Below are 12,096 nucleotides of genomic sequence, written 5' to 3' on the forward strand. Positions count from 1 at the left end.
TATAAGTTATAAGATAGGGGTCCAGTTTCATTCTTCTACATGTGGGTGTCCTGTTTTCCTAACACCATTTATCAAAGGGACTATTCTTTCCCCGTTTTGTATTCTTGGCTCCTTTGTTATAAATTAATTGACCATATATGCATGGATTTATTTCTGGGCTCTCAATTCTATTCTACATTGTTTGATTTGTGGTTGTTAAACCTTCTTGCATTGTAGGGATAAATCCCAGTTGATCATGGTGAGTGATTCTTTTAATGTATTGTTGAACTCAGTTTGCTAATATTTTGTTGAAGATTTTTGGATATACGTTCTTCAAGTATATTGGCTTACTATTTTCTATTCTTGAAGTATGCTTGGTTTTGATATCAGGGTAATGTTGGCCTTGGAAAATGTTTTTAAAAATATTCCCTCCTTATATTTTTTGGAAGAGTTTGAAAAGGATTTGCATTAGTTATTCTTTAAATGTTTGGAAGTATTCACCAGTTAATCCATCTGGTTCTGGACTTTTGTTTATTGGGATGTATTAGATTCTCTATATCTTCATCATTCAGCCTTGGCAGGTTGTATGTTTCTAGACACTTATGTATTTCATCTTGGTTGTCCAATTTTTTAGCATATAATTGTTCATTACAGTCTCTTGTTTTCCTTGTATATTTGTGCTATCAATTGTATGTCCTCTTTCATTTCTGATTTTATTTATATGAGTCCTCTATCTTCTTGGTAAGTTTAGCCAAAAGTTTTTCTATTTTGTCAATCTTGAAAAAGAAAACAGCTCTTAGTTTCATTGATCTTTTTATTGTGTTTTTAGTCTCTCATTTATTTCTACTCTGATCTTTAATATTTTCTTTCTTCTTTTTAAAAACGTTTAAAATGTTTTTATCTTATTTTTGAGAGAGACAGAGAGAGAGAGAGAGAGAGAGAGAGAGAGAAGAGAATCAAATCTGAAGCAGGCTTCAGGCTCTGAGCTGTCAGTGCAGAACCCGGTGAGAGGCTCAAACTCACAAACTGTGAGATCATGATCTGAGCTAAAGTCGGACGCTTAACCGACTGAGCCACCCAGGCGCCCCAATATTGCCTTTCTTCTATTAACTTTGGGTTAATTTGTTCTTTTTTTAGTTCCTTGAGATATAATGTTAGGTTGTTGGTTTGAGATCTTTCTTGGTTTTTAATGTAGGAATTTATCACACAAACTTACCTTTTAGAACTGCTTTTGATGCATCCCTTAAGTTTTGGTATGTAGTTCCATTTTCATTTATCTCCAGATTTCTTGATTTCTCTTTTGGCCCATTGTTTGTTCAGTAGCATGTTTAATCTCTATATATTTTTGAGTTTTCTAATTTTCTTCTTGTAACTAATTTCTCATTTTATACTATTGTGGCTGGAAAAGAGCTTCATGTGATTTCAGTCTTCTTATATTTATTAAGACTTATTTTATGGCCTGACAAGTGATCTATCCTGAAGAATTTTCTATGTGCACTTAAAAAGAATGTGTGTTCTATTGCTTTTGGATGGAATGTTTTCTTTATGTCTGTTAAGTCTGTCTGGTCTAATGCATCTTCAAGGTCAATGTTTCTTTACTGATTTTCTGTCTGGATTATCTATCCATTGATGAAAGTGGGGTATTAAACCCTCTACTATTATTGTATTGCAATCTATTTATCCTTTTAGATATTTTAATATTTGCTTTATTTTTTAGGTGCTACTAAAAAGGGGAATAAATATTTACAAATACTATATCCTTATTTTGAATTGACCTCTTTATATTGACCCCTTATATAATGACCTTCTTTGTCTCTTATTACAGTGTTTGTCTTAAAGTCTATTTTGTGTGATGTGAGTATAACTATTCCAGATTTCTTTTGATTTCTATTTGCATGGAATATCTTTTCCATCCCTTGCTTTCATTCTGTGTATGTCCTGAAATGTGGAGTAAGTCTTTTGTAGGCATCATATAGATGGGTCTAAATTTTTTATCCATTTTTCTATTCTATGATTTTTGATTGGAGAATTTAATCAATTTACTTTAAAAGTAATTATTGATAGTTATGCACTTATTGCCATTTTTTCATTGTTTTTGGCTGTTTTATAATTCCTTTGTTTCTTTCTTCTTTTCTTGTTCCCTTCTTTTGTGATTTGATTATTTTCTCTAATGCTACGCTCAGATTCCTTTCTCTTTATCTTTCATGTGCTCACCATAGGTTTTTGCTTTTTGATTACCACAAGGCTTACATAGAACAACTTATATTTATAACAGTCTTTTAAGTTGGTAACAGCTTAAGTTTGAACGCATCCTAAAACTACATTTTTATTACCCTCCCCTACGTTTTGTGTTTTTGATGTCAGACTCTATTTCTTTTTATCTTGTGTAGCACTACTTTTTATCTTAAGGTAAGTTTCAATTGTTATTGATATTGCCATACCAGGTTTCTTTGTTTAATATATAGTGTATCATTTTTGTGTTGTCATTTTACTTTTAATTTTGCTATAACTTTTTAAAACATGTCTCCTGTAAGCAGAGATTATTTGAATATTTTTTATCTCAGTCTGACACAATTAATATTTTATTTGGAGCTCTTAATCATTTATGTTTAATATAATTATTGATATATATTGAGTTTTCATTTACCATCTTACTTTGTGACTTGTTTTTGTCCTTTTTCATCTTTTTCGTTAAAATCTTGGCTTTTAAAAATAGATTTGACTATTTTTGAAAATCATATTCCTGTTTTTCCCTGTACCAAAATGGGAATTATCAGCTATAATTTTGTTTTAAAAGCTATTCCTGAAAATTTAACATAAGTATGTAACCTGCCACAATCTAAAATTAAGCAATATCTTTGTTCTCTACCTAGAATGTAAAAGTGTCTTAGAACACTTTGACTGAGTTTACTTCCTCAGACAGACATTCTATTTTATTTTATTTCTTTTTTTGTTTTTATTTTGAGATAGAGAGAGAGATAGAGAGCATGAGCAGGAGAGGGGCAGAGAGAAAGTGAGAGAGAGAGAATGCCAAGCAGGCTCTGCACTGTCAGTGCAGAACCCGACACAGTGCTTAAACTCACAAACCATGAGATCATGACCTGAACCAAAGTCAGATGTTAAACCAACTAAGCTACTCAGGTTACCCCACATGTTATGTTTTAATCTTGTATTTGACTTATATTTTTTGATAACTAAAAAGTATTATTATATATTTTGTATGCAATCAATATTCATTTGTATCATATTTTGCTATTTATGTTTTATATCCCAGATATTCTATTTAGGTTACTTTTTTTCTGTTTGAAGTATATCCTTTACAAATTTCTTTAGTGATATCTGCCTATGGCAAACTGTTGTTTTTGTTTTTGTTTCGTTTTGTTTTGTTTTTTTAGCACCTCAGACTTTCATTGACTCTACAATTCTCATTTGGTAGTTGCTTTCTTTCAGGACATAGTCTGCTACGTTTATGGTTGCATTTGAGAAGTCCTCTGTCAGGCTTAATCCTCTGAAGGTAATCTTTCCTCTGTTGTCTGCTATTAAGATTTTTTTTTTGTCTTTGGTATTTTTTCACTTAAACTTACTTTATGGACTGAATATATTTATTTATTATTTTTCCAGTTTGGAACTTCTTGGACATATATATTCTCCACTAGTATCGCTTTAATATTGCTCCTGCCTTGTTGTCTCACTCTGTTCATTCTGGGATTCCAACTACAATTATGTTAGACCTTCTCATGTGTTCTCTGTATATATATTAGTTTGTGTATTTTTTCTTCTTATGTTGCCTATGGATACTTTCTTCTGATCTATCTTCACATTCTAATGTGTACTGATTCTCTTTTCAGCTGTATCTAAGATAATCTGTACTTTGTTTAAGTTTATTTATTTTGAGAGGGGGGAAGGGCCAGAGAGAGAGAGAGAGAGAGAGAGAGAGAGAGAGAAACCCAAGCAGGATCCCCGCTGTCAGGAGGCTTGATCTCAGGAACCATGATATCAGGACCTGAGCAGAAATCAAGAGTTGGTGGGTTGCTTAACTAAGTCACCCAGGCACCCAAAGATCATCTGTTTTATCCAACATCATTTTGTCCTCAGTGAGAAGGTGAGTCCAAATAACATAGATCATCATTACTGGAGATTGAAATTCTTCTGTTATATCTTTTAGTATGTTTCTTAGTTTATTATTTGATTTTTCAGTTCAGGGACACAAGTTGTGTATAGTGCAAAATTCTTCTGTCTTCCACATGTCTCTCATCCATTTCTCTAGAATCCTTTCTACTTTATGTTCATTTCCATTTACTTTTTTTTTTTTTTTACTTTTCACTACTTTTATTTTCTTTTTAGCTGCTTTTGGCTTTGACTTAATATTTTTTATTTTACCTATATTTCTGTTTTTTTACTCCACCAGATTATTTTTATTTATTTAAATTTATTTATTATTTATTTAAATTTATTGATTGAAAGTTAAATTTATTAAATTTAAATTTATTTATTAAATTTATTTATTTAAACGTAAATTCAAATTAGTTAACATAAAGTGTAGTCCAGGCCTCAGGAGTAGAAACCAGAGATTCACCTCTTACACATGACACCCATGCTCATCCCAAAAAGTGCCCTCCCTGATGCCCATCACCCACTTAACACATATCCCTGCCCACCTCCCCTCCAGCAGCCCTCAGTTTCTTCTCTATATTTAAGATTCTTTTCTGGTTCGCTTTCCTGTTTTATCTTATTTTTCCTTCCCTTCCTCCATGTTCATCTGTTGTGTTTCTCAAATTCCACATATGAGTGAAATCATATGATATCAATCTTTTCCAAACTAACTTATTTTGCTTAGCATAATACCTTCTAGTTCCATTCACATTGTTGCAAATGAAAATATTTCATTCTTTTTCATCACTGAGTAGTATTATATATATACATATATATACATATATATGTATATATATAATTCTATATATAGAATAATATAGTAGTATTATAGTATTCTATATATATATAATATATGCATATATATTATATATATGGAAATACATAAATATATGTATTATATATATATAGCATTATATATAGTATTATATATATATGTATATTATCCATTCATCAGTTGATGGATATTTGGGGCTCTTTCCATAGTTTGGCTATTGTTGATAGCATAGCTATAAGCACTGGAGTGCATGTGCCCCTTCAAATCAGCATTTTTGTACCATTTGACTAAATACCTAGTAGTGCAATTGCTGGGTTGTAGGACAATTATTTTTAATTTTTTGAGGAACCTCTGTACTGTTTTCCAGAGTGGATGCACCACTTTGCATTCCCACCAACAATGCAAAAGTGTTCCCCTTTCTCTGCATCCTTGCCAACATCTGTTGTTTCCCGAGTTCCCGACTTGTTCATTTTAGCCATTCTGACAGGTGTGATGTGGTATCTCATTGCGGTTTTTGTATTTTCCTGATGATGAGTGATGTTGAGCATCTTTTCATGTGTCTGTTAGCCATCTGGATGTCTTTGGAAAAGTCTGTATTCATGTCTTCTACCCATTTCTTCACTGGATTATTTGTTTTTTTGGGTGTTGAGTTTGGTAAGTTCTTTATAGATTTTGGATACTAACCCTTTATTCGATATGTTATGTGCAAATATCTTCTCCCATTTTGTTGGTTGCCTTTTAGTTTTGTTGATTGTTTCCTTCACTGTGCAGAAGCTTTTTAGTTTGATGAAGTCCAAATAGTTCATTTTTGCTTTTATTTCCTTTGTCTTCTGAGACATATCAAGTACGAAGTTGCTGTGACCAAGGTCAAAGAAGTTGCTGCTTGTCTTCTGTAGGATTTTGATATTTTCCTGTCTCACGTTCAGGCCTTTAATTCATTTTGAAATATTTTGTGTATGGTATAAGAAAGTGGCCCAGATTCATTCTGCATTTCGCTGTCCTTTTTTCCTAGAACCATTTGCTGAAAATACTGTCTTTATTCCATTGTATACTCCTTCCTGCTTTGTAAAATATTAGTTGACCATATATTTGTGGGTCCATTTCTGGGTTCTCTATTCTATTCCATTGATCTATGTGTCTCTTTTTGTGCCAGTACCATACTGTCTTAATGATTACAGCTTTGTAATACAGTTTAAAGTCTGGAATTGTGATGCCTCCAGCTTTGGTTTTCTTTTTCTTTTTCTTTTATTTTACAAATTTTTAAACTTTTATTTATTAACGTTATTACATTATGGTGTTTATTTAACTACCCAGGTGTCTCTGGTTTTCTTTTTCAACATTACTTTGGCTATTCAGGGGTCTTTTGTGGTTCCATACAAATTTTAGGATTGTTTGTTCTAGGTCTGTGAAGAATGCTGGTGTTATTTTGATACAGATTGCATTGAATGTGTAGATTGTTTTGGGTAGTATCAACATCTTAACAATATTTTTTCTTCTAATCCATGAGCATGGAATGTTTGCCCATTTCTTTGGGTCTTCTTCAATTTCTTCCATAAACTTTCTATAATTTTCAGCATACAGATCTTTTACCTTTTTGGTTAGGTTTATTCCTAGGTATTTTATGGGTTTTGGTGCAATTGTAAATGGGATTGATTCTTTGATATCTCTTGCTGCTGCTTCATTAGTGGTGTATAGAAATGCAGGCAATTTCTGTGCATTGGTTTTATATCTTGCAACTTTGCTGAATTCATGTGTCATCTCTAGCAATTTTTTGGTGAAATCTTTCAGGTATTCCAGATAGAGTATCATGTCATCTGCGAAGAGTTTTACTTCTTCCTTGCTGATTTGGAGGCCTTTTTTCTTTTTGTTGTCTGATTGCTGAGGCTAGGACTTCCAATACTATGTCGAACAATAGTGGTGAAAGTAGATATCCCTGTTGTGTTTCTGACCTTAGGGGGAAAGCTCTCAGTTTTTCCCCATTGAGTATGATATTAGCTGTGGGCCCCTCATATATGGCTTTTATGATGTTAAGCTATGTTCCTTCTATCCCTACTTTCTTGAGGGTTTTTATCAAGAAAGGATGTTGTATTTTGTCAAATGCTTTTTCTGCATCTATTTAAAGGCACCAGGTTAATATTTTAGCTTCTTATGTTTTCTTATTCTGTCTTCCTTGAGCACTTTTAGTTGTGTTTAATGCCTGAGTTTATAGAGGTAACTGTTTCATTGAGATTCTTAACTTCACAGCAATATTTTTGGGCCACAATTTTGACTGTCCCATGGCAAGTGTTTGATGTTTATCCTTTGTAATTTCTTTCCTTTTTTTTCTCCCTGTTTTTATGGTAATTAAAAAATATATTCTGTTCTTATTCCTTTTTTATTATTACTCTTTAGTTAGGATCAGTTTTTATTGGTTCAAAAACTTAAGTGACGTTCTATGAGAGTACATGACTGTATCTCAGGCTAACAATCTTAATGACACATTGTTTTATGTAGGGATGAATTCTTTTCTTTACCTATCTCCTTTTTCCCATTTTTGGCTGACCAAGGGAAGCAGTTGAAATCTGCTCTCAGATGCCTCACAAGCAGACTTCTTTCCACTAATAGTTTTTATCTGTGATTCTGCGATAATTGCTTTCTTTCAAGCTTCTGATACATTTTGTTATGCAGAGTGTACTCCTTTTGCCAGCTCATGTGCCCCATTTTGTAATTAAAAATAAAAAACTTTTGATTTTTCACTATAGGATATGCTTTATATTTGGGAGAAATTTGTGCTGGCACCCTTTCCTAAAATCATCAACAAAAAGCATCTTCTTTCTTCATTTGTTTAATACGTGATAGAACTTCAGTACTTTGGCACTCGTTCTTTTTAATTTATATTTTGAAGTTTCAGATGTCTGCTAGGTTCATGGAAGATGTTGTTTGTGTTTCCATTTCTCATTCTTCATTTTGGTTTTGAGGATATCCAAGAGGAGAATATCAAATGCACCAATAGCACAGTACCACTTTCATACCAGAAATCAGTCTTCCCTCTTTAATACAAATGGTATTTGTGTAGTAAAAGTTTCCAATGAAAAAAGTAATTAAACTACCAAAAAGGAAGAAAATGGAAGCCAGGTAATATGGATTTAATTCAGGAAACAGAATATAATATAAAAATTCTTATTAATATTCATAAATATACGGATAATATTATTTATACATGAGACAAGAGTAAGATATTAAGAAAAAGGGATACTCAGAGAACCAAAAGAAACTTTTTAAATAATTTTATCATTTATTGTGTTGACCATTTGAGGGGCATTTTCAATCTAGAGATACATATCCTTCAGTTAAAGGAAGTTTTCATGTTAGTTATTTGTAATTTCCTTTCCTCTGTGTTCTTTGTCCTCTTTTCATAACTTTTATTAGTAAGGTGTTGAGCATCCTAAATTGATCTTATAAGATATTTAAGTTGTCTCATATTTTATATCCTGTTGACTTTTACTATTTATAGGAAATTTCCTCAATTTTACCTCCAACTCATTTTTAACTTTTTATTTAAAGTTTTTATCTTGTATTCAATTTTTCTGATATTCTTTTTACATCTTCTCAGGCTTGGTATTTGCTTTTGTTTGTTTCTAGAGGAATAAACCCATTATGGTCATGGAATTCTGGGTTGGCTGGTTTGACACATGGGGAGGTAAACATATGATTAAAAATGCTGAAGGTAAGTGTTTTGCAGTGTTTGACCCCAAGTAGAGGTGGCCCTGAGTCATGGATCATTCACACATTTCTTTGTTAATTAGTTAGCTCATTCGACCACAAATATTATTCAATACCTATTAGGTACAGGGATTTGGGTAAGCTTGAGGGTGCATTGATGAACAAAAATGACCTGGTTCCTATCCTCAGGGTAGAGATGAAAGATACTTAAGAGTTTAGTATAATTGACAAGAAATGATCAAGAGTTCCATATATGAAAAGTGCTTTGAAGCAAACAAACAGGTGCAGTGATAGAAAAGACAGGGACAGGCCTGCAGACGTAAGGCGAGGTGGTCATGGAAAGGGTCTTGGAAAGATAACATCTCTGAAGAAGGGGATGCATTTGCTAAAAGTCTTAATCCTCTCTGGTAAATGCACAGGCCATTGCCATGGTGTTGTCAACTACATGGTAGTAATTATCAGAAGACAATATGTGATGATAGTTGAAAGCATGGATCCTGGAACCAAAGAGATAAGGATTTCAGTCTTAACTCTGCTAGTCTGCATAACTAGCTGTGTGACCCAAGGCAGCTTTCCTTGTAAGCTAAGTCTCAGTGCCCTCACCTGAAACAGGAATTATCAAGTAACCTACCTCATAGGCTTGTTGTGAGGATTTAATTAGATAAACCACTCAGAACAGTGCCTGGCAGATGTTGTTGACTTAATAAAAGTATTTTGCTACTAAAGATATTTTGCTGTTGATATGAAAGCAAGCTCACTTGTACCAGAAGTAAAGCAAACCAACAAAAAATACCAGATAACTGAGGAAAGCCCACTTGGACCGAAACAAACCAAAACAAAACAAAAAAACCCACCACCACCAAATTTTTCTGATCACTTTCATGTCAGGCACTATGCCATGTTTCTTATGTATATTCTGTCATCAATACTATGAGGTAGTAGGAATTAGGACCTTAATTTAGGAGATAAAGAAGGAGGCTCTGAGAGAAAAATAGGCTGTCCAATTCATGCAAATATTAAAAAGCACAGTCAGGATTGAATTCCACATGTTCCCCATGATGGCCAGTAGAAAGATGATCATACCTTTTAAATCATGGTGACAAAATAAGAGTTTCTGTGGCTAAATATTGGGAATAGCCACTTGTGGACTATTGCAGTGGCTTTAAATGAGTGTCTCAAGAGATAGTAATCCTGGAATGGAGTAATGAGGTTATATTAATTTATTTGTACAATTTCAAAAAATTTAATGAACATTAGATACTTAAGTGACATAAAGGTTCTTGGGCCATTATTAAATATATATAATATACAGCCAAATTATGTCCATACTCTGAGAAAAATAATTTTTTAAAAGTCTTTTGGTATTGATAAGACTTGGTTTCCTGGAATAGTTGTGGTCAATTCCACCTATTTTCTGGTTAGAACCTTAGCGGAGGTTGGAGAACAAAATAATTAAGTTGATTATGTGGGGGAGGGGTTTGAGAATGATAAGATTTTATCAGAGACTTCTGTCTTAATTTTTAATTTTCTCTGTGTTCTTATCTTCCTCCTTTACAGATGTTGAGGATACTGTGTCCAAATTTATCACATCTGAAATCTCCTTCAATGTATATATGTTCCATGGTGGAACCAACTTCGGTTTCATGAATGGGGCCACATATTTTGGGAAACACAGAGGTGTTGTCACTAGTTATGGCAAGTGCTTACTGGTATGGTCACCTCTTGGCATAGTGGTACTGGAGCTCTACAAAGGAGGTTCCAAAAGCATGCCCTGAGCATCAATGAATTCTTGACCTATAATTTGTGCAGAACATTCAGGATTTTCCTGTCTAATTTCCTTTCTTTTGTGATGTTCATAATGCCCCCAACAGGCTGTAATTGAATAGATGCGGTACCTCAGACCTAGAGCCCTGCTTCACTCATCATATATACTGATCCCTTGACTTGAGCCTTCTAAGACACACAGAATACAAATAGTGACTGCTGTGTGGGCACTGATAGACACACCAAGGCAATCCAGATTGAGGGAAGAAGGGAGTGTCCATTAGAAAGTAAAACAGAAAGATGAGTCCAGTGTCTTGGCAGCCTCAGATCCTCAGGAAGTGTTGTGTGGAATGCTCCCAAAGTGGCATTACTTGCACCCTCCCACCCCGCCCCAGCCTGGGATGGACTGGTCCAGGGGGTGGAGAAGATGTATCTTTTGTCTCCCTCTGGTAGTCCTGACCTGTCTCATGACAGAAGTGCTGAAACAGGGTCTATTATGGAGGGTTTCCTGCCAATGACAATATCCTGGTGTCTTGCAGACTATGATGCTGTGCTGACAGAGGCTGGGGATTACACAGAAAAATATTTCAAGCTTCGAAAACTCTTTGGATCTGTTGTAGGTACTCGGCAACATTTTTAACTTGAGGGAGGTTCTCCTGATGAAGTGGAAGGGTAAGGCAAGGGAAGGTTCCCTCATGGGCAGAAACTTGGAGACTTAAGACCTATGGCAAACTTAAGTTCAAATCCCGGTTTTCCCACTTAAAAGTTAAGTGGCTTTGCATGAGTATTTTAAGCCCATAAACCTGTTTCCTCAATGAAACATAAAGACAATGATATTTGACTCCTATAGTGACTGTGAAAATTAAGTTACTATTTGTAGAGCTCTTAATATGATGACATAGTACCCTCACATACAATAGCAAAAGCTATCTTACTTCATTTTACTTGTTTAAATAAAGTCAATCATCTACTATGTTCTAGAAAGTAAGTGAACACTGGCATTGCCAGAAGGCATAAGGTACAGTTCTTGTTCCCTGAGAGCCCTTAGTCTATATGACCAACATTACCCTGTAGAGGTGTGTGTCTATCAGCTATCTGTGCATACAAAATAGTTCCAACTGTTATTTACAGTCTCTCATCACTCTTGGAGAAGTATCACATATGCTAGGATAGGACCCATTTCTCTTGTTGGCTCTGGGGTACAAGAGTTCTTGGGTAGGGCTGAGGAAGTTTGGAGAAGGCAGTAGTTATTTCAGGCACTTCTTGCCCCATGACTCATTTTCATTTCAGCAGTGCATCTGCCCCCTTTACCCAAGCTCTCTCCCAAGGCTGAGTATCCCGCTGTGAAACCATCCCTTTATTTGCCACTGTGGGATGTTCTACAGTACTTAAATAAGGTGAGTACTGCCTGGCACTGGAATGGAGGGGTGACCATTGGGGGCATGGGGACAAGGCCTTAGGCCACAGAGTAGAGAATCCTTTAAGAACTTTTTACTGGGAAGGGTGAAAATAAATCCTTTGGATGCCCATATTTAGAATTATGGGGTAAGAACCACAAACTTTCTGGGTAGACTGTGAAGAGGCTTCAACCTGAAGAATGAATGAGGGTGGGGGAGAGGCAAGATATTGGAGGATCCTCTTTGCCAGCTCAGATGAACCCATCTGATAGATGCTCTTGTGTGGGACTACATGATCCCTATGGGAAAGACTAAGAGCCAGGAACC

At 34.6% G+C, this 12,096-nt stretch overlaps 1 protein-coding gene across 5 annotated transcripts in view; it reads left to right on the forward strand.

Moving 5' to 3' along the window:
• Window positions 1–12,096, forward strand: part of LOC101098254 (beta-galactosidase-1-like protein 3) — a 66,891-nt gene that overhangs the window by 33,887 nt on the left and 20,908 nt on the right. For 4 of the 5 annotated variants that reach the window (XM_019813033.3, XM_045038549.1, XM_023239312.2 and 1 more), the window contains exons 10-13: window positions 8,528–8,612; window positions 10,166–10,303; window positions 10,912–10,992; window positions 11,663–11,769. In XM_019813033.3, the coding sequence (XP_019668592.1) occupies window positions 8,528–8,612; window positions 10,166–10,303; window positions 10,912–10,992; window positions 11,663–11,769 (411 nt within the window). The remainder of the gene's footprint in view (window positions 1–8,527; window positions 8,613–10,165; window positions 10,304–10,911; window positions 10,993–11,662; window positions 11,770–12,096) is intronic. The other variant, XM_023239311.2, reaches the window with a different exon arrangement.

Source organism: Felis catus, chromosome D1 (genome assembly GCF_018350175.1).
Source record: "Felis catus isolate Fca126 chromosome D1, F.catus_Fca126_mat1.0, whole genome shotgun sequence".
In the NCBI taxonomy this organism is placed as follows: domain Eukaryota; kingdom Metazoa; phylum Chordata; class Mammalia; order Carnivora; family Felidae; genus Felis; species Felis catus.